The 23592-nt window shown below is 40.6% G+C and overlaps 1 protein-coding gene across 4 annotated transcripts in view; it reads right to left on the reverse strand.

The window, feature by feature from the left end:
- Smarcad1 (SNF2 related chromatin remodeling ATPase with DExD box 1) overlaps nucleotides 1-22919 on the reverse strand; it is a 64453-nt gene extending 41534 nt beyond the window's left edge. Inside the window, exons 1-5 of one of the 4 annotated variants that reach the window (XM_085840562.1) lie at nucleotides 22618-22911; nucleotides 21909-22148; nucleotides 12443-12620; nucleotides 4749-4914; nucleotides 3327-3393 (exon numbers count right to left, since the gene is read on the reverse strand). In XM_085840562.1, coding sequence (XP_085696688.1) covers nucleotides 3327-3393; nucleotides 4749-4914; nucleotides 12443-12620; nucleotides 21909-22098 — 601 coding nt within the window. In that variant the 5' untranslated portion in view covers nucleotides 22099-22148; nucleotides 22618-22911. Of the gene's footprint in view, nucleotides 1-3326; nucleotides 3394-4748; nucleotides 4915-12442; nucleotides 12621-20082; nucleotides 21515-21908; nucleotides 22149-22249; nucleotides 22530-22617 lie in introns of those variants that run through there. The other 3 variants (XM_085840564.1, XM_085840563.1, XM_029478542.2) reach the window with 3 other exon arrangements.
- Nucleotides 22920-23592: the final 673 nt, after the last annotated feature.

Raw genomic sequence — 23592 nt, forward strand, 5'->3', positions numbered from 1 at the left:
TAGAGTAATACTCACCAATGACTGTTCAAAAGATACTTATCAAGTGAAAGCTATCAGAACAGCATAACTGATACCAATAAAAAAGCATCTACTGCATATTAAGCTTTATGCAAGGCCTTATATAAACTTTTTCACTTCTTTTCCATAAAAAAACCTGCAAAGGGGTAATGTTTTTTCACAAATTATAAATGAAGATACAAAATGTACTATATTTGATGTTTTTAACCTATAATAAAGTACACTTATTCAAAGCAAGTACATACATGACAGCTCTGAGGTTCTTTAAAACTTCACAGTGTGATGGTTCCAAGAGAAAACTGAATCTTGATTTCCTATAGACTAACATGATAGTATGACTCCTGATTTTCTACAGACTAGCAATCATGTCAGTATAAATACTTAATGTTTCCTCCTGGTTTATTTCACAATTCATCGCTACTGTATACACAACAAATTTTCAGTATCTACTTTGGGGGATGGGATTTTGGGGGATTGAGACAGGGTTTTTCTGGGTAAAAGTCCTGTTCTAAAGCTCTCTTCATAGACCAGGCTGGCCTTGAACTCACAGAGATCTGCCTCCTGTGTGCTAGGATTAAAGGCATGTACCACCATGCCCAACAGCACAATCTACTTTTTTTTTTTTTTTTTTTTTTTTGGTTTTTCAAGACAGGGTTTCTCTGTGTAGCCCTGGCTGTCCTGGAACTCACTCTGTAGACCAGGCTGGCCTTGAACTCAGAAATCCACCTGCCTCTGCCTCCTGAGTGCTGGGATTAAAGGCGTGCGCCACCACACCCGGCTACAATCTACTTTTAAAAGGAAAAATTAAAACAACCTTACTACACACATAATTGGTAGATTTAAGTAAACATTGATGTTTAACATTTTACTCATAAAACTTTCAAGCTAGACCGTTTCTGTTATATAACATGCACGTTTAATTTTTACCTAAAAAGAAGATATAACTGGAATATTCTCTCTGACAATATCAATAAATTCTTATTTTTTTGTTTCATCAAGTAAAACATGGAGTTATATACATAATCTTTTAAACTCAGTATGTGGGGTTCAGTGGTTAAGATCTCTGAAACCCACAATGATAACATCATGGTTCATAGAATTTGTAACTCCAATTCTAGGGGATTCAGTGCCCTCTCTGACCCATGGGCACCAGGTACACAAGTGGTACATAGACATACATGCAGGAAAAATACCCATACACACACAAATAAATATATACTTGCGTGTATGTGTGTGACAAAAAAAACCCACAAAATACATAACTGAAAAATTTTCAGCTTTAAAGCAACTTCCTACCCGGGCGTGGTAGCGCACGCCTTTAATCCCAGCACTTGGGAGGCAGAGGCAGACGGATTTCGGAGTTCAAGGCCAGCCTGGTCTACAGAGTGAGTTCCAGGACAGCCAAGGCTACACAGAGAAACCCTGTCTCGAAAAAACAAAAAACAAAAAAACAAAACAAACAAACAAAAAAAAATTGCTGTCTCTAGATGATATCACCCTTGGATAATAAACAAGGAAGTTGGTTTGTTTTTTGTTTTGTTTGGTTTGGTTTGGAGGATGAGAAGAGGGGAAGATGGGGGAAGGATTGTGGGAGCGGGTAACCAGTGGGGGGTAGTGAACAGGATGTAAAGTGAATAAGTAAAAATTAAAATTAAATTTAAAAGAAGACACAAGCTAACAGGATGGACGCGAAAACTGGATCCAGCATTCCTTGGCATACAAGAAACACACCTTAGGAACAAAGATAGACATAACTTCAGAGTAAAGGGCTGGGAAAATGTTTACCAAGCAAAAGGACTCAAGAAGCAAGCTGGAGTACCCATTCTAATATCTAATAAAACAGACTTGCAAACAAAAGTTGTCAAAAGATATGGAAAATGACACTTCATACTCAAAGGGAAAATCCACCAAGGTGATGTCTCAATTTTGAACATCTATACCTCAAATGCAGGGGCAGTCTTTGACTTTGTTGCCTGCTATTGACTTTCCTTCCCCTACCTGGTTGGGCCTCATATGGAGAGACTGCACTTAGCCCCACTGGGACTTTGATGTCCCAGGACAGGCTGGTACCCAAGGGAGGGGTTCCTCAGGGAAAAGGTTTGGGGAGAGAGATTTGTAAGGGTGAGACTAGGAGGAAAGAAGGGGGAGAGAAGAGGATCAGGTGTAATGTGAATGAAAAGAATAAATTAATGGAAGGAAAAACATATGCCAAGAAAGGAGGTAAAAAAATAAAATAAAGTTTTCATTTGAAAAAAATAAAGATAGTGATGACGGGTCTGTCACTATTTTCTTTTTGTATGCATTTTAGGTTTAAAAAAAATTAGTCAAAAGAAAAATCAACTCAGGGAATGGATATTCACTGCTGAAATCACAAACTTGTACAACTTTTAGTGTAAAATTTAACCTAGAAGAATAACCTAGGACTTATGATATTTATTAGTATACTAAGAAAGACATAAGGCCAACAGGAAAGAATAAACTAGTCATAAGAGGAATTACAAAGTAATATCATAGAGACCCTTTAAATTTAGGTAAATCCAGATGAAGTAAGAATCTATCGGTGATAAAGTAAATCATGTTACATAAATGCACACTAAAAGTTTTACAGACAGTTTGTACACTTATATGTGTTGTGTGACATAGGGAAGATATACCTATAATTTTAGCACTCTGGAAGCTGAGTCAGATTTGACAGTTCAAGGCCAACCGAGGCTAAGCCATGTCTTGATACACAATCACTCACAAAAATGAAGTTTAAAAAAAAATGAAGTTTAAAAGCAGTTAATAGAGTTTAAGTTTACTTTTATCAATTTATATGCCTTTTAGTAGTATTACAGGTACCTTTTACAGGGGAAAAAAAAAGGAAATTCAAAAGTGATAAACAATTGAAGATGTTTTCTACTCTAAGTTTCTTCACATCCCTTTGGTTTCCCATCAGAAGCCTAAAAAAGCTTCTATTGTTACACAATGAGAATGCTGATATCCAGCTACGGCTTTCCACAAGACCTTAATGTCACTACTGACTCAGTTTTGTAGACTTATAAACAAGACAAGCATGAAATTAGAAAGGAGAGTTGAGTAAGCATGACTTCCAAAAGTTTGAATTAAGGAATCTGATCTGCAGAAAAAAAAAAAAGCAGTCACCAAACAGCTAAGTGATCTCAGTGATGTTACCTAACCTTCCTAAGTTGGTTTCTTTGCCAGAAACTAAAGCAACTGACACTTCACAAAGTTGGGAGTAAATGGGAGGCAAACATTAACAGATGGTACCTGTGAGTATACAGAACTTAAGGCTAAAAAAAGCATACCTGCATCACCAAACATCAGCAAGGCAGCAGCAATAGCTCCATCCATAGTGCTTGTTGATTCAATCAACTAACAAGGAAAAATAACAGAAATATGAACACCTGAAGAAATATTTCACAAAGACCTCATTTTCTAACATAGTAATATATGTACCATATAACTAACATATCTAACAAACATAGGAAGCATCATGTAGGTGAAAGAATGTGAGATCAATGTTTAAGCCCCATGATAAATTTATTTTGGGAGCTTATACTTGTTATTGAAAATTCAAATATAAGGGATCTTTAAAAAACAAACAAACAAACAAACAAACATGAGCACAAATCCACTGTCTTTTCTTCCTCCTCTACCAAGACATGGTTTCTCTGTTGAATAGCCTTGGCTGTTCTCGAACTCACTTTGTAGATCAGGATCACCTCAAACTCAGAAATCCACCTGCCTCTGCCTCCCAAGTGATAGGTGTGCGCCAACACCTATTTATTTGCATTTCTTTAGTTTAATCCATGAAAGGTTCAGGATCACATGAGTACTGTACCCAACAACCTTTTCCTAGTCAAGCCACTTTGGAATTCAGCATGGACTCTGCACTGAGCTCTGCTTCCCAGATTACTCTGGCTGTGTTCAGTTTACTTGCAGGGGTCGCTACACATAGGCTATACACATAGGCTCATCTCTGGCCTGAGTGGAATTCAGTTTCACTTCCAGCGTAACCACCTTCAGTTTTGAGAAGACCCATGTGTCTGTTCTCTTTGACTCTCGTGAACTCACTTATAGTCATCAAAAATGGCCTTACAGCATTGCTGTCCAGGCAATATATGTCTTGTAGAGGTCCTGTTCCCAGCAGGCCTCCACAGGAGCCAAGATATCTTTTTTAAAATGTCTATGTATTATAACTACAACACTGAATTCAAGAGATTTTTTTCTCATTACAACTGCAAATAACTGTCATAAAAGCTATAACCTGGATAAAATAGATAGATAGGTAGGTAGATAGATAGATCAGTGGGCACAAAATTTGCTACACAAGCTTCATGACCTGAGTTGGCTCCCTGGATCCCAAGCTGAAAGGGGAGAACTGACTTAGACAAGTTATGCTCTGACCTGCACAGTGCGGAGGCGGTGGTGGTGGTGCTATGTCTAACCATACACAGCTGGAAAGACCTATCTATCAGTGGCTGAGAGAAGCTGTTGCTTTTGCAGGACTTTGATTTACTTCTCAGCATTCACATGACAGTCCGAACTCAGTTCAAAGGTACCTGCCACCCTCTTCCAGACTCACCCTCTTCAAGACTCAAGCAGCACCAGGCATGCAAGGGATGCACATACACACATGCAAGCAAAATATGCACTCACATAAATGGGGGGGGGGGGTGTCTTTAAAGAGTAAGTAAACTAAAGTGCAATTTTTAAGCAGGTACAACCTTTAGAAGATCACTGTCACTTCTTTGTGGAAATAGTTCCTTCAATGTCTGAAGCTTAGCATCTTTAAGATCTTCCAATTCTGAAAGGTCTTCCAGTTCTGAACTGTCATTTCTTCGTGTAACAGAAGGAGGGTCATGGGATTCTTCATCTTCAGATGGCTCTGAACTACAAATATTATCACATGGGAAAACACAATTTTAATGTATCCCACGTATTCTATCATGATTCAGAGAACTTTTACAGGAATATTAAATGTAATCAATATTTGTTAAAGGAAATGAACTTTTACCATCTTAACATTATTAGGTATTCAAGTATATATTATAATTGGAAAAGTTCTCAGATTATTTCAACCATAAAGAAAAAAAAAAAATAGAGAACTGTCTATCCCTCATTGATATATCCACACACAGTTAGCAACTTCTCAGCTCCTTCCTAAACTTGTGTCGGTGCTCAGCTGAGTATGCTAGATGATGCTGAGGAAATGATACAGATGTTATACAGACACTAAGAGAACACAAATGCCAGCCAGGGCTGCTATACCCAGCCAGACTCAAAATTACCATAGATGGAGAAACCAAAGTTTTCCACGACAAAACCAAATTCACACATTATCTTTCCAGGAATCCAGCCCTTCAAAGGATAATAACAGAAAAAAAAAAAAAAAAACAAGGACGGAAACCACGCCCTAAAAAAGTAAGAAAGTAATCCCTCAACAAAAGAGAAGACAGCTACAAGAACAGAATGCCAACTCTAAAAACAAAAGTAATAGGAAGCAACAATTACTTTTCCTTAATATCTAATATCAATGGACTCAATTCCCAAATAAAAAGACATAGACTAACAGACTGACTACACAAACAGGACCCAACATTCTACTGCTTACAAGAAACCCATCTTAGGGAAAAAGACAGACACTACCTCAGAGTGAAAGGCTGGAAAACAATTTTCCAAGCAAATGGTCTGAAGAAACAAGCTGGAGTAACCATTCTAATATCGAATAAAATCGACTTCCAACCCAAAGTTATCAAAAAAGACAAGGAGGGACACTTCATACTCATCAAAGGTAAAATCCTCCAAGAGGAACTCTCAATTCTGAATATCTATGCTCCAAATACAAAGGCTGCCACATTCATTAAAGACACTTTAGTAAAGCTCAAAGCACACATTGCACCTCACACAATAATAGTGGGAGACTTTAATACACCACCTTCCAATGGACATATCGTGGAAACAGAAACTAAACAGGGACACAGTGAAACTAACAGAAGTTATGAGACAAATGGACTTAACAGGTATCTACAGAACATTTTATCCTAAAACAAAAGGATATACCTTCTTCTCAGCACCTCATGGTACCTTCTCCAAAACTGACCATATAATTGGTCACAAAACAGGCCTCAACAGATACAAAAATATTGAAATTGTCCCATACATCCTATCAGACCACCATGGACTAAGGCTGATCTTCAATAACAACATAAATAATGGAAAGCCAACATTCACCTGGAAACTGAACAACACTCTTCTCAATGATACCTTGGTCAAGGAAGGAATAAAATTAAAGACTTTTTAGAGTTTAATGAAAATGAAGCCACAACATACCCAACCTTATGGGACGCAATGAAAGCATTTCTAAGAGGGAAACTCATAGCTCTGAGTGCCTCCAAAAAGAAACTAGAAAGAGCACACACTAGCAGCTTGACAACACACCTAAAAGCTCTAGAAAAAAAGGAAGCAAATTCATCCAAGAGGAGTAGATGGCAGGAAATAATCAAACTCAGGGGCGAGATCAACCAAGTGGAAACAAGAAGAACTATTCAAAGAATCAACCAATCAAGGAGCTGGTTCTTTGAGAAAATCAACAAGATAGATAAACACTTAGCCAGACTCACTAGAGGGCACAGGGAATGCATCCTAATTAACAAAATCAGAAATGAAAAGGGAGACATAACAACAAACCCTGAAGAAATCCAAAACACCATCAGATCCTTCTAACAAAAGGCTACACTCAACAAAACTGGAAAACCTGGACGAAATGGACAAATTTCTAGACAGATACCAGGTACCAAAGTTAAACCAGGATCAATTTAACAATCTAAACAGTCCCATATCCCCTAAAGAAACAGAAGCAGTCATTAATGGTCTCCCAACCAAAAAAAGCCCAGGACCAGATGGGTTTAGTGCAGAGTTCTATCAGACCTTCAAGAAGATCTAATTACAGTTCTGTACAAACTATTCCACAAAATAGAAGTAGAAGGTACTCTACCCAACTCATTCTATTAAGCCACAATTACTCTGATACCTAAACCACAGAAAGATCCAACAAAGATAGAGAACTTCAGACCAATTTCCCTTATGAATATCAATGCAAAAATACTCAATAAAATTCTCGCTATCCGAATCCAAGAACACAACAAAACAATCATCCATCCTGACCAAGTAGGTTTCATCCCAGGGATGCAGGGATGGTTCAATATCCGGAAATCCATCAACATAATCCAGTATATAAACAAACTCAAAGACAAAAACCACATGATCATCTCATTAGATGCTGAGAAAGCATTTGACAAGATCCAACACCCATTCATGATAAAAGTCTTGGAAAGATCAGGAATTCAAGCCATACCTAAACATGATAAAAGCAATCTACAGCAAACCAGTAGCCAACACCAAAGTAAATGGTGAGAAGCTGGAAGCAATCCCACTAAAAGCAGGGGCTAGACAAGGCTGCCCACTTTCTCCCTACCTATTCAACATTGTACTTTAAGTCCTAGCCAGAGCAATTCGACAACAAAAGGAGATCAAGGGGATACAAATTGGAAAAGATGAAGTCAAAATATCACTTTTTGCAGATGATATGATAGTATATATAAGTGACCTTAAAAATTCCACCAGAGCCGGGCGTGGTGGCGCACGCCATTAATCCCAGCACTCGGGAGGCAGAGGCAGGCGGATTTCTGAGTTCGAGGCCAGCCTGGTCTACAAAGTGAGCTCCAGGACAGCCAGGGCTACACAGAGAAACCCTGTCTCGAAAAAACCAAAAAAAAAAAAAAAAAAAAAAAAAAAAAAATTCCACCAGAGAACTCCTAAACCTGATAAACAGCTTCGGTGAAGTAGCTGGATATAAAATTAACTCAAACAAGTCAATGGCCTTTCTCTACACAAAGAATAAACAGACTGAGAAAGAAATTAGGGAAACAACACCCTTCTCAATAGTCACAAATAATATAAAATACCTTGGCGTGACTCTAACTAAGGAAGTGAAAGATCTGTATGATAAGAACTTCAAGTCTCGCCGGGCGTGGTGGCACAGGCCTTTAATCCCAGCACTGGGGAGGCAGAGGCAGGCGGATCTCTGAGTTCGAGGCCAGCTTGGTCCACAAAGTGAGAGCCAGGACAGCCAGAGCTATAAAGAGAAACCCTGTCTCGAAAAACCAAAAAAAAAAAAAAAAAAAAGAACTTCAAGTCTCTGAAGAAAGAAATTAAAGAAGATCTCAGAAGATGGAAAGATCTCCCATGCACAAGGCTTGGCAGGATCAACATTGTAAACATGGCTATCTTGCCAAAAGCAATCTACAAATTCAATGCAATCCCCATCAAAATTCAAACTCAATGCTTCAATGAATTAGAAAGAACAATCTGCAAATTCATCTGGAACTACAAAAAACCTAGGATAGCAAAAACTCTTCTCAAGGATAAAAGAACCTCTGCTGGAATCACCATGCCTGACCTAAAGCTTTACTACAGAGCAATTGTGATAAAAACTGCATGATACTGGTATACTGACAGGCAAGTAGACCAATGGAATAGAATTGAAGACCCAGAAATGAACCCACACACCTATGGTCACTTGATCTTCGACAAGGGAGCTAAAACCATCCAGTGGAAGAAAGACAGCATTTTCAACAAATGGTGCTGGCACAGCTGATGGTTATCATGTAGAAGAATGCGAATTGATCCATTCCTATCTCCTTGTACTAAGGTCAAATCTAAGTGGATCAAGGAGCTCCACATAACACTAGAGACACTGAAACTTATAGAGGAGAAAATGGGGAAAAGCCTTGAAGATATTGGCCCAGGGGGAAAATCCTGAATAGAATAGCAATGGATTGTACTGTAAGATCGATGGGACCTCATGAAACTGCAAAGCTTCTGTAAGGGAAAAGACAGTGTCAATAAGACAAAAAGGCCACCAACAGATTGGGAAAGGATCTTTACCTATCCTGAATCAGATAGAGGACTAATATCCAATATATATAAAGAACTCAAGAAGGTGGACTCCAGAAAATCAAATAGCCCCATTAAAAAAATGGGACTCAATGCCAAACAAAGAATTCTCACCTGAGAAATACCTAATGGCTGAGAAACACCTGAAAAAATGTTCAGCATCCTTAATCATCAGGGAAATGCAACTCAAAACAACCCTGAGATTCCATCTCACACCAGTCAGAATGGCTAAGATCAAAAATTCAGGTGAGCCGGGCGTGGCGGCGTACGCCTTTAATCCCAGCACTTGGGAGGCAGAGGCAGGCAGATTTCTGAGTTCGAGGCCAGCCTAGTCTACAAAGTGAGTGCCAGGACAGCCAGGGCTACATACAGAGAAACCCTGTCTCGTAAAACCAAAAAAAAAAAAAAAAAAAAAAAAAAAAAATTCAGGTGACAGCAGATGCTGGCGAGGATGTGGAGAAAGAGGAACACTCCTCCATTGTTGGTGGGATTGCAAGCTTATACAACCACTCTGGAAATCAGTCTGGTGGTTTCTCAGAAAATTGGACATGGTACTACCGAAGGATCCCGCAATACCTCTCCTGGGCATATATCCAGAAGATGTTCCAACTAGTAAGAAAGAAACATGCTCCACTATGTTCACAGCAGCCTTATTTATAATAGCCAGATGCTGGAAAGAACCCAGATGCCCCTCAACAGAGGAATAGATACAAAAAATGTGGTACATTTACACAATGGAGTATTACTCAGCTATTAAAAAGAATGAATTTATGAAATTCCTAGGCATATGGTTGGACCTGGAGGGCATCATCCTGAGTGAGATAACCCAATCACAAAAGAACTCAAATGATATGTACTCACTGATAAGTGGATATTAGCCCAGAAACTTAGAATACCCAAGATATAAGTTACAATTTGCAAAACACATGAAACTGAAGAAGAACGAAGACCAAACTGTGGACATTTGCCCCTTCTTAGAACTGGGAACAAAACACCCATGAAAGGAGTTACAGAGACAAAGTTTGAAGCTGAGATGAAAGGATGGACCATCTGGAGACTGCCATATCCGGGAATCCATCTCATAATCAGCTTCCAAATGCTGACACCATTGCATACACTAGCAAGATTTTGCTGAAAGGACCCAGATATAGCTGTCTCTTGTGAGACTATGTTGGGGCCTAACAAACACAGAAGTAGATGCTCACAGTCAGCTATTGGATGGATCACAGGGCCCCTAATGGAGGAGGTAGAGAAAGTACCCAACGAGCTAAAGGGGTCCACAACCCTATAGGTGGAACAACAATATGAGCTATCCAGTACCCCTTGGAGCTCTTGACTCTAGCTGCATATGTATCAAAAGATGGCCTAGTCGGCCATCACTGGAAAGAGAGGCCCATTGGACTTGCAAACTTTATATGCCCCAGTACAGGGGAATATGGGTAGGGGAGTCGGGGGGAGGGTATGGGGAACTTTTGGGATAGCATTGGAAATGTAAATGAGGAAAATACCTAATTAAAAAAAAGAAAAAAGAAATGAATCTAATTAAGAATAAATAACTGACAGAAGCCTGGAAAAAAAAAAAAAAAAGATATCCTAAGAAAAGCTGACCTGGCACCTTTAAAGATGGGTATAGTAAAACACATGCTAAGGTAACAATTCACAGTAAATGAAATTAAAGAGACATGACAAAGACAAATATGATGGTAAGGCAGAACTTCTAGGCATTTAAGACCCTGTCTCAAAATAATAACAATAAGAGTAAGTCAATCCACTCTATTATTCCAGATAAAAATTACTCTAAAATCCCATTCAATTCATGGTCCAAGAGTTGACTGCTATCACTCCAATCCCTAACTGCTTGTATGTCTGTACAACATAAGCCATTTAACACTTGATGAGAAAACAACTAAACTGTTATAGCATACACTTTCTTCAGGACTAAACATTCAGGTGCTTCACTATTTTTTATTTCAGAATAAGATATGTAATCATGGCTTTGTTCAGTTTAAGTCAAGTCTGTGTCAAACTGCCATCAGGAAAACTCTGACATCTTTTTCCTTCTTGAAACATTCTTTGCTTGGATTCTAGAGAATCATATAACTTTTTAAGATTTATTTTTATGTATAACTGCTTTGCCAACATATATACATGCACTACATGTGTGCCCAGTGACCAGAGAACAGAAGAGGATACCTCAGATCTATGGCTACTATAATTTCTCCCAAAACTATCAAGACCTTTTAAACATCTAAGATCATTTTACCTCTGCTCAATATTCTCTGTGGACTTCCCATTTCATCCAGAATGAAAAACAGTCAGAATTGGTGATACATAGCTATAATCCTAGAATTCAGGAGGCTGAATCAGAAAGATCTCTGCAAATTAGACACCAGCCTCTACTACACAGACCAACCTAGAAACAGTATGACACCCTGTCTCAAAACAAAACACAAAAGCAAGAAACAAGAAATGACTGTGGCCCTATACTTTACATTGAGATCCTCCCCTCATGACCTGCATCCCTCTTTACTTACAAACACTAGGCAATTACCACCTTAGAGCCATTAAAGATGCTATTCCCTCAGGTCTTTGCTCAGCATCATCTCCTCAGTGAAGCCTTTCTTTGAAATCAATATTAGGGTCCAGAACCCTTATTTCCCTTATTTTTATTTGACATAGTATATTTTATAGTTTATCTTTCCAGCTAAGTACAGATTTCTTGAGGGCAAGACTATGGGGTTGAAGTTGCTCTTTTCCTAAGGAAAACATGGTACCCTTCTCGTCGAACACATCTAATAAATGATATGTAATCATGGCTTTGTTCAGTTTAAGTCAAGTCTGTGTCAAACTGCCATGATTCCTAGATTTGCTGAGCAGTTGTGCACACACCTTTAATCCCAGCATTCAGGGGGGAAGCAACAGGTGGAATGCTTTGAGTTCAAGACCAGCCTGGTCTACAGATAGAGTTCTAATCGAGTTCTAGGACAACCAGAGCTACACAGTGAAACCCAGTCTCAAAAAAATTAATTAAAAAATTTAAAAAGTTCCGGTACTCAATAATTAATTATAAAGCAATTACAGACAACTGGGCGGTGGTGGCGCACGCCTTTAATCCCAGCACTTGGGAAGCAGAGGCAGGTGAATTTCGAGTTCGAGGCCAGCCTGTTCTACAAAGTAAGTTTCAGGACAGCCAGGGCTATACAGAGAAACCCTGTCTCGAAACAAACAAACAAACAAACAAAAACAGCAATTACAGATAATTAACAGTACTAGGTAAAATCATTTCCTTATCTTTAGAGAAGATTAATATCACAATTTTCTCACTAAACCTTTATAAATAATCATTTTGCAGGAAAAACAGTAAAAATGAAGACTAAAGACAAAATAATCACACAAATATTTCAAATTAGTTTTTTCTGAAAACTAGTTATGTTCAAGCATAACTGACAGTGAAATGGCTTACACTATAATCACTGTGTCTTTGCTGAATTTTTTCTCTTGAACTGTACTGGAACAATTTGGAGAAACATCTTCACTATCAGATGATAAATCAATATACTCCTGTATTGCTCTTTGATTTTGGAAACATGATAAACTTGCTTTTCTTTCATTGTCTGGAGGTTCTGGAACACTAGAATCTTCTGCAAAATAAAAAGAAAGATATTCTGAGCAAAACCAAAGTCAATTTTTATTCATTTCATTCATATGCTATTATGAAAAAAAAAATCACCAACTCCTTGCATTGTTTCTGTCTTTTTTTTTTTTAATTTATTTATTTTATGTATGTGAGCACACTGTCCCTGTCTTCAGACACACCAGAAGAGGGCATCAGATCTCGGTACAGATGGTTGTGGATCGTGTGGGTGCTGGGACTTGAACTTAGGTCCTCTGGAAGAGCAGCCAGTGCTCTTAACCTCTGAGCCATCTTTCCAGCTCCCTATTTCTGTCTTAAGACCAAAATTTCTTTCCACTGACACAGAACAGGAGAGGAAAAACTACGGGAACATAAAAAGGAAATGAATCCCTCACCCCAAAGTCTGGCTGAAGCTTCTCCCCAGCAGAGAATCAAGAATCACAATAGACACCTGGCATGGTGGCACATGCAGGTGGATTTCTAAATTCGAGGCCAGCCTGGTCTACAGAGTGAATTCCAGGACAGCCAGGGCTACACAGAGAAACCCTGTCTAGGAAAAACAAAAACCAAAACAAGAATCACAATAGACTCAACATTTGCTTAAGGCTTTCTCCCTTCCCAATTGTAAACCTTAAGTTTGCTAGAAATCTCACCAGAGATTTACAGTAAAAGTTCTAACTCCCTTTTGCAAATTTAGTGGCTTAGTTTTATCTTATCTGACTAAAATTCCACTGATAAAGCCATCTAATTAACTCATTTATCAAAAGAGAAAAAAGAAACAAAACTGCCTCTACACCCACAGTGCAAGAAAATTCCCAAAGCATCCAAAATCCTATAGTTACCCCAATCCACTACTATCATGTTCTGGGGTCTGAATTAGTTTCTACCTCTTAGCCTTCATGCTTAACAGTGTCTTTGAATAAGCATCAATCTGCTGCACCCAGGCCTATCCACCCAGGAGTTACTCTCTGCAGGAACACAAAAATACTTAAGGTACCAAAATCATAAAAGGAACTCCTCAGGCTGCTACAAGTGACAGACTGGAGTGGATTCCCCTACCACTGCTTACACTACTTTTTTTTTCTTTTTTTTTCTTTCCTTTGAGAAAACATCTCCCTATGCTCAAAGTCAAATGTCCCTGGATCCACATGCTTTCGCTACTCAAGTGCTGGGATTACAAGGTATAAATAAACCAATATACCCGGCTCTCTTACAACTTTAAATTTCAGATTAAAAAAACAAAACAAACAAACAAAAGAAAAACAAAAAAAAAAATTGCTACTCTCCCTACACACAGAGATTCAGGAGCGATAACCACCAGATGACACTACTAGGCCCCAATGGAGAGCTTTAATCCAACAGTCAATAAGGCAGTCTTGGCTAAACTAAATGGTTCACAGAACACAACCTACAGTCATGAATCTGGAAAATAGAAGGCATCGGTGGGGAGAGGCTGATAAGACTGAGAAATAGATGGGAAGGATGGAGAACACAGTCAGAATATATTATATACATGTATAAGCCATCAAAAAAAAAAAAAAATCAACATTTTAGCTAGGCAGTGGTGGCACATGCCTTTAATCCCAGCACTTGGGAGGCAGAGACAGGCGGATTTCTGAGTTTGAGGCCAGCCTGGTCTACAGAGTGAGTTCCAGGACAGCCAGGTCTACACAGAGAAACCCTGGAGGGGGTGGGGGTGGGAATCAATGTTTTAAAGCTAAGTAATAATGAAAATACCTGGATCAATGACTATCTAAGTTATTATCAAGTCCTCAGCCACAATAACCCTGCAGGACATACACATATCACTGTTTTGTAGATTAAAATTAAAGTGAAGGAGTAGCTGTGACCCACCCACCCCCAATTCTGGAAGTCTAAATTAGCATTTTCTAGAACATCAGAACTAAGAAGTAAGAATCATTATAATTATTCCATTATTCTCCATGCAGTTCTAGGGACTGCAAACAGTGCCTCACACAGGAAAACTCCGTGCCCTATTTTGGCCCCAGCAATCACAAGGAATGTGAGTATATGTGTAAGTCAAGTTCACCAACTACTTCATTTATTTGTATAAAAAAAAAAAGTTCTGCTTCAGTTGTACAAGCAGAGACCGTAATATCTGTGCAGCCTTCTCTGATTACTGCTGAGGAGTCTTTAACAGTTCCTTCCTAGAATGTATGATGTGGAGGTGAGAGGAAAACTTTGGTGAGTTGTTTTTCTCTTCTCTTCATGTTGATCCTGTTGTCTGAACCCAGGTCATCATCAGTCTTGGCAGTAAAAGAAGTAGACCAAGCCTCAAAAGGCCAAATAATACTAATTGTGTCCTATAAAAGTGAGCAGTTAACCAAAAACAAATGTCATTTTCTCAGAGACAGCTACTGTACTATGGCAAGACTTAGTTAAATACAAATTATCATCTTCAAAGCCACTTTAAGTGAATTGTCTATCTACACCATTCTAAGAAGACAATGAACACTAGAACAGTTCAGACCCTTGCACTGACTCACAGCCAAATGCCTTCTGTGTTCAAGGCACCACATCAGTAGAGATAACAAAAGGCTCCAGAAAGAAGGTAAGTTACTGTTCATCTTGCCCTAAAGAAACAAATAGGACACAAGAATTATCTATGCAAATTACAGTGAGATGTAATGAAAGATGACTAAACAAAATGCTAAATTTCCCCATATAAAAACAATTCAGGGGCTGGTGAGATGGCTCAGTGGGTAAGAGCACCCGACTGCTCTTCCGAAGGTGCAGAGTTCAAATCCCAGCAACCACATGGTGGCTCACAACCATCCGTAACAAGATCTGGCGCCCTCTTCTGGAGTGTCTGAAGACAGCTACAGTGTACTTACATATAATAAATAAATCTTTATAAAAAAAAAAAAAATTCAAGTAGCTTTTTAAAAGTAGGCTATTTTTTATCATTACCAACATAGGAGCCTATAACATAAGCTTATTAAAGTTTTTCACAAGCAGTTTGCCCAAGCAAACACAACTTTTTAAACTCCCTTACACCCATTCTCATATCTGAATAATGAACTTTAAGAGTTCTGAGAAGCTGGGCAGTGGTGGTGCACGCCTTTAATCCCAGCACTTGGGAGGCAGAGGCAGGCAGATTTCTGAGTTCGAGGCCAGCCTGGTCTACACAGTTCCAGGACAGCCAGAGCTACACAATGAAATCCCGTCTCAAAAAAAGAAAGCAAAGCAAAACAAACAAACAAACAAACAAAAGAGTTCTGAGAGTTGCTGGGCAGTGGTGATGCACACCTTTAATCCCAGCACTTGGGAGGCAAAGGCAGGCAGATTTCTGAGTTCAAGGCCAGCCTGGTCTCTGAAATTCTCCTGCCTCTGCCTCCCAAGTGCTGGGATTAAAGGAGAGCGCCACCACGCCGGGCCTGACAATTTATTTCTAAGACAACTAATTCCCTCAAATATCAATTAACCCACATAGTTGTCCTTCTAAAAGAATGGGACTGGTAAGACAGTCCATCAAAGGGGCAGTATTTGCTGCCCCCACCTGGTGAGCTGAAGTAGAACACACATAAAAGTATAAACAAGTACACAAAATTGTCCTCTAAACACATGAACACAGACGCATGGATGTCCTTTCCCCACCATACAAATTTAAGTAAATAAACAAGTAAAATAATACATATTGGGGGAAGGGGGAGACAAACAAGTTAGGCATGCACCATTATGGTACCACATGCCTGTAATCCCAGAACTTGGGAGTACAGGAGGATCAGAAATTTAAGGCCAGTCTTGTTTATGTTTACATGTGTTTGAAGCTAGCCTGTATAACATAAAATCATACATCAAAGCCAGGCAGAGGTGGCACACGCCTTTAGTACCAGTGCTTGGGAGGCAGAGGCAGGCAGATCTCTTGAGTTCAAGGTCAGCCTGGTCTACAGAATGAGTTCCAGGATAGCCAAGGCTACACAGAGAAACCCAGTTTTAAAAAAAATATAAAACAAAACAAAAAAACAAAACACACATCAAAAATACAAAAGCCGGGCTGGTGAGATGGCTCAGCGAGTAAGATCATTGACTGTTCTTCCAAAGGTCCTGAGTTCAAATCCCAGCAACCATATGGTGGCTCACAACCATCCGTAACAAGATATGGCGCCCTCTTCTGGAGTGTCTAAAGACGGCTACAGTGTACTTACATATAATTAATTAATAATAAATCTTTTTTAAAAAATACAAAAGCCAAAACAAAAGATCTAAAAAGAGAGGTTAGCCATTAAAGGCAGATGATATTACAGAGGACCCAGGTTTAATTCTGAGCACCCACATCAGGCAGCTCACAACCAACTTCAGCTCCAGACTATCTAATGTTCTCTTCTGACCCCTGTACATGCAAATGGTGCACGTACATACACATGAATGTGTGCACATCTATCCATCCATACACAGACAGACACACACACACTCACACACCCCGAAAGCATGCATGCACACAATTTTCTAAATATTTTTCTAAAAGGAACAAAATTCAACATGAATTTCCTGCCCCAGCACGCACAATTAGAGGCTGAGGCAGGAACATATTAAGTTGAGGCCTATGATATAATAGGAAAATCATTTTACTATGTTACAATACTTTCCAGATAATTCCCATGCTCTCCCTCAATCCCTCCCTCCCCACCCACCTTTGAAAAGCTCTAGAAAAAAATGAATACACTAAATACAGGATTGAAGAGCTATTTCTAGTACCATATTTCAAGATGAAATGTGGATATAAAATCATTTCAGATTTTTTTTTTTTTTTTTTTTTTTTTTTTTTGGTTTTTCGAGACAGGGTTTCTCTTTATAGCTCTGGCTGTCCTGGAACTCACTTTGTAGACCAGGCTGGCCTGGAACTCAGAAATCCGCCTGCCTCTGCCTCCCAAGTGCTGGGATTAAAGGCGTGCGCCACCATGCCTGGCAAATCATTTCAGATTTAAGTCAAGAAGAAAACTAGGGTAAAGGGCTGTTATACAGCCAGATGGTATAAACTGTTTATCTATCGCCAGAATGGAAAAGAAACGCAGTACACCTGTGGGAGGAACTTGATCACAGAATTTCATAGATAATAAACATTTAACTGGAAAATCTTGGTTGATAATAACAAAATGTGCCAATACTGCAGGATGTATATGGCAGTCAAAGGCACACCGCAAGTTTCATTAAAGCAAAGGACACAAAAATAATTAACATATAGAATAGTTTTATAAACGTTTGTGACTGGAACTACTATAAGACAGAGTGTCATCCTAACATATCAATTGTTAGCTATTTATACTGAAAATACAGTTTTAGAAGCTGGTGATATAATTGAGATATTTTGATAAATAATTGTTGACTATTCTACCCTCCAACAATTGCAAGCACAGCCAGAAACAGTAGTCTATAGTCCAGTGTGGAGGCAGGTGGGAGAGCCGAGGGAAGACTAAGTACAGCTGGGCTACCTACAAACACTGTCTCAAAACAAAACGGTTACATATATTTAGACAGGACCCAACAAATTCATTTTATGACAAAAATATTTGTGAGCCATAGTTTGAAAAACACTTATGAATTAATAAAAATGGGGAGGAAACGAGCTCCTTGCAGACAGAAAAGCTACATCAGAGGACAAAAAGGTGCATGCTTTGGATCACTGTCCCTGGAGAACGCCTCTGTCTTGGGCCTGCTGGCATACAAATGCACGTCGTGGTATCCTCATGTAACAGGATACCATGGTGGCTGAGAACTTGAACTCTTGTTTGTTTTTAATGGGGAAACTTGACTGTGTTCCATGGTTTCTCCTGTTTTTCACACTAAGCATTGGCTTCTGAAGCTAGACATAGTGAAGGATTTTAATCCCATCACTCAATGTAGTGAGTGGCAGGGGGCCCACCTAGTCCAGGACATCCAGAGCTACACAGAAAAACCCTACCCCCAAATGAAATAAAAATAAATGGTTTGTGGGGAATTAAGATAGCTCCGCAGTTAAAAGCACTGGCTGCTCTTAGCAGAGGGTCTGGGGTCAATTCTCAGCACCTACAAAGCACCTCCTTAGTCCAACTTTAGCTGCAGGGTACCCGATGCCCCCTGCTGGGATTCACAGGAAAGGCACACGCGTAGTGCAAAGGCATACACACAGCAAAACACCCATATACATAAACTATTCTTTAAGTATAAAAAGGAAAGGGTTTATGATTTGTTGTGTGTGCTATAGATGAAAACGGAAAGCACTGAAGACATGGCTCAGAGCAGTGTGAGAGCTCAGTGTCTGAGCTTGCCTGTATAGCGTGCATCTGTCTAAAATGCATACTTAAACGTCCTTCCTACTGCTCCTAAGGACAATTCACTAACACATAACTTAAAATATAGCAAGCTCGGGGCTGGTGAGATGGCTCAGTGGGTAAGAGCACCTGACTGCTCTTCCGAAGGTCCAGAGTTCAAATCCCAGCAACCACATGGTGGCTCACAACCATCCGCAACGAGATCTGGTGCCCTCTTCTGGAATGTTTGAAGACAGCTACAGTGTACTTACATATAATAAATAAATAAATCTTAAAAAAAAAAAAAATAGCAAGCCCATTTTCATTTATCTGCCATTACTTTAATCCCTCAAAACCTACTTGTGCTCAAAAGCCAAACTAAAAAAAAAAAAAAAAATATGAGTATTGATAACTTGAGGACTAGTCAGTGGCAGAGCACTTGCCTAACATTTCTAAAGATCTGGTCTTCTTCTGCATAAAAGACAGACAGACAGACAGACAGATGGACATGGATTAATTGTACACTTCCAAATCCAAATGCTAAGGACTACTTAGGTGGCTCAGTGTGAAGTGCTTACATTGCAGGTGTAAGGCCATGGGAAGGAAAAGACAGAAGGTGGGGGAGGAGAGAGCATGCACACTAATATGTAAATAAATACATAGTCGATAGGAAGGATAAGGGATGATAAAAGACCAGTAATCTCAACATTTGGGAAGTTTAAGCAGGATTGAGAAATTCAAGGTTATTCTTAATTTTCACCACTGATGCAGAGGCAGGTAGATCTCTGTAAGTTCAAGGCCAGCCTGGTCTTAAACATAAACAAAAGGAAAAACCCAAAAGGAAAAAACTCATTTAAGGGACTGGTGAGATGACTCAGCAGGTAAGAGCACTGACTGCTCTCTTCAGAAGGTCCTGAGTTGAAAACCCAGCAACCACGTGGTGGCTCACAACTACCTGTAATGAGATCTGATGCCCTCTTTTGGCGTGTGTGAAGATAGCTACAGTGTACTTATATATAATAAATAAATCTTTGGGGAGGAGTGAGCGGAGTTGACCGGAGCAAGCAGAGGTCCTAAAAATCCAATTCCCAACCACCACATGAAGGCTCACAACCATCTGTACAGCTACAGTGCACTCATATATATATATATATATATATATATATATATATATATATATATCTTTAAAAAAAAAAACTCATTTAAGATTGGGGCTACAAAGCACATATTGCTTTTACTGCAGAAGATTCAAGTTCAATCCTCACACTTCCACATCACTGTTCATCACTGAAAAAAGTCAAGACCAGATCTCAAACAGGGCAGAGACCTGGAGGCAAGAGCGGATGTAGAAGCCATGGAGGAATGCTGCTTACTGGATTGCTTTTCACGGTTTACTCAGCCTGCTTTCTCATAGATCCCAGGGGTGGCACCACCCACAACAGACTGGGCCCTTCTCCCATCAATAACTAAATTATGAAAATGCCCAACAGGAGTGAGTGCACTCTGATCTTATGGATGCTTTGTTAACTGAGGTTCTCCCTGTTACGTGATGTTCACTTGTGTTCAGCTTCCCTAAAACTAGCCGGTATACTGGGTAAGAAAAAAAAATTGTTCTGGCCACACAAACTTAAAAGCTTTTGAAATATTGTTTGCCATTGTAAGTATAGTATTGGGCCAGGCAGTAGTGGCACACGCCTTTTAGTCCCAGCACGTGAGAGGCTGAGGTAGGAGGATTTCTGAGCTCGAGTCCAGCCTGGTCTACAGAGTGAGTCCCAGGACAGCCAGGGCTATACAGAGAAACCCTGTCTCAAAAAAAAATCAAAAAGAATTATAGTATTGGAACAGACAGGATAACTTCTAACATTACCAGCACATTCATCAGAAACTGTCTAATATGACTCCTGTCTCATTCTCAGGAATGTTTGAATTTTTAATAGGTTCTATTAAATAGGTTCTTAAAACTTAACCTCCCTGGGTCTCATTTCCAAAAATGGGACTACTTACCCTGTAAGATTATCAGGCAACACATGAGAAGCACTTCCCACAACAGCTAAAAATACTACTACTACAAACTGTGTGGCCAGTCAGACAGACCTGCAAATAAAAGCCTTTGCCCTACAAACCTCCCAGCATGAGTTCCATCCTGAGAACCATGATGAAGAGAGACCCAACCTCTCACCGTGTTCTCTGACCGCCACATGCTATGGTGAGTCATATCCTTGTTCAAAATCCTCAAGTGGACTTACTCCTCAGTTCTGCTTACCCATAATGCTCTGCTACAATTGGTTTGAATTTTTTTATTCACTAAAAGTAACAAACTATTCAAGTGAATTCTGGAGATTTCTAAAAAGTTAGGTGGAAGGAATATTTCTTTAACCTTTATTTGGATCTAGATGTTATCTTCAAGCATCTGTCACATCTAGCTTGCAGAAAAGATCAGTGCTGGGGGAAGCACGAAACCTCTTCTGCAATCACTGTAGAAGGTAAGGCAGGGAGGGACACTGCTTTCAAAAAGCCAGGAAAAGATGTCAGGTGTGGTGACATGTGGCTGGAATCCCAGCAACTGGGAGGCAGAGGCAGAAGGATCACAAGTTCAAAGCCATCCAGTCCACGCGGTTTCACACAGGCGCCAAGGCCATAAAGTCAGATCCTGCCTCAAAACAAACAAAAGAGACAGAACAAGGGGGGGGGGGGGGGGATGAAAATATTAGAATGGATGAAAACCTGTAACTAAATAACCCCGAAGTCTACTAGAACTGCCTACATTCCTCTCTCAGTAGCCATTTTGACCCAAGAATTCTATACACTCGGCTTTCAGCGTCCACCATTATGCTGAATCCCAAGAACTCCTACAAGTGAGACAATGGAGGTAGGCTCGGGTTGGCAGGTAGTTGGTGGCTATGGCAGTCCCAATGCTGGATTTCAATGCACAAAACTGGAGACACTGTATCAATCTGTGTAACATTAAAGTGTAACAAAAAAGTGGATTCCCTCCTGCCTGTCACCTCCAGATGTGGTTATCAGTGTGCAACATTGTAACTCACCTGTTTTCTCAGTTACATCTGAGTCTGGGGTGTTTGCCCTGCTACCTTCCCCTTCAGCATTCTCCTCTTCAGCACTAAGAGAAATTGGTGACGAAGGACGGGCCTGGGAGGGCTGAGGGGCTGCTTCGGGAGCTTCCTCAATCTTACTCCTTTTCTCAAAGCGAAAACGGTCCAAGTTGAAAAGATTCATATTGGGAGGAACCACCACCCTGAGGGGGCTGACAGCTTTCAATGAACTAGCTGCAGGGAGGGAACAAAAAACAGGGGGATGAGGCGGTGAAAACAAGGAGCCACACAAAGCCACCACACTTGGCTCCCAGCGAAAAGGGGTCCGGCCGCACCGATGCCCGAGTCCGGTTCCGGCTGCGCTTTGTTAGGCCACACGAGGACAGCGGATTGGCGTCCCGGCCAAATGCCCGACGCGCCCTCGACCCGGCCCGCGTGACCCCACGAGCCGACCCTCGCTCGCGGTCCTCACCCGGGCCACAGAGGTGCGTGCCCGCCTTCCCGCCACGCAGCCCGCACCGAGCACCCGCCGCCTCCACAAAGCCCGCGAGGCCCGAGCCTCCGCCGCGGGAACACAAAGGGCCGAAGCGGGAGCGGCGCGCCGCCCGGAAGTAGACGCGGCGAGGCCGGGCCGAGGAGGAAGCTTGACAGGCCGGCGCGCCGCCGAAGGGAGCCCGCCGCCCGCACGCACGCACGCACTTACAGCCTGGCAGGCTCCTCGTTGGAACAAAGGTGGACAAGAACAAAATAATTCTTTGAGGGAGGCGACGGTAGCCTGGCCGGGACCTTCCAAGGCAGCGCTGGGCAAGCCACAGAGCGCGTAGTGATGACGCAACACGCAGCCCAGGCCTTGTTCTCCCAAGCGTCGCGTGGTCAGAAAAATGTCTGAGCGCGCCGTTGTCATGGTAACCTGTATCTACCTCTGCTAGATTCTAAGGCTGGGATTGTTTCTTGGTTCCTTTTCTCTGCGCCGGCTACAGAGCTAATAAAACAAGATGAGAGCAAATGGCGTCGCAAGATATAATTGATTCGGAGCTTGTAGGTTATGTTCCACAATGTCAATATGCAATATAATTTTTCACTAAATTTGTGTTTGTCGTTTCGAACGTGACAGTGTTTTAATTGTGTAAGCTCAATCATTACAAGACAGTTTTACAAAATAAAAAAAGCTGAGGCCTGGCGGGTAAAGACGCTTTTTAAAGGTGCTTGTTACTAAGTTTGATGACCAGAGTTCAATCACGTAGAACCACATAGTAAAAGGGAAAAAAACAATTCTGAACGTTGTCCTCTGGCTTCTACAAGTGCTCTGTGAGACAGAGCCGCGCGCGCACACACACACACACACACACACACACACACACACACACGTTGTCCTCTGGCTTCTACAAGTGCTCTGTGAGACAGAGCGCGCGCGCGCGCGCACACACACACACACACACACACACACACACAGAGTCCTGCAGATGCTAAGTAATTAGTAAGAGACAATATCTGATAATTTTCAACATAAAGGCTTTGCTTGAGCTTCTCCACTGTTGACATGATTTTCCTTGGTTTTGTTTGTTGGCATTTTCTCTTCTAGTCGATTTGTGATAGATGGCATCATGTTGGATATCCTTGCAGGAAGTGATCCCATAGCACACCAAGCAGCAACAGACCAAGAAAGGCTCAGACATCC

Source organism: Mus caroli, unplaced genomic scaffold (genome assembly GCF_978045245.1).
Source record: "Mus caroli unplaced genomic scaffold, Mus_caroli_1 scaffold_7, whole genome shotgun sequence".
Lineage (NCBI taxonomy): Eukaryota > Metazoa > Chordata > Mammalia > Rodentia > Muridae > Mus > Mus caroli.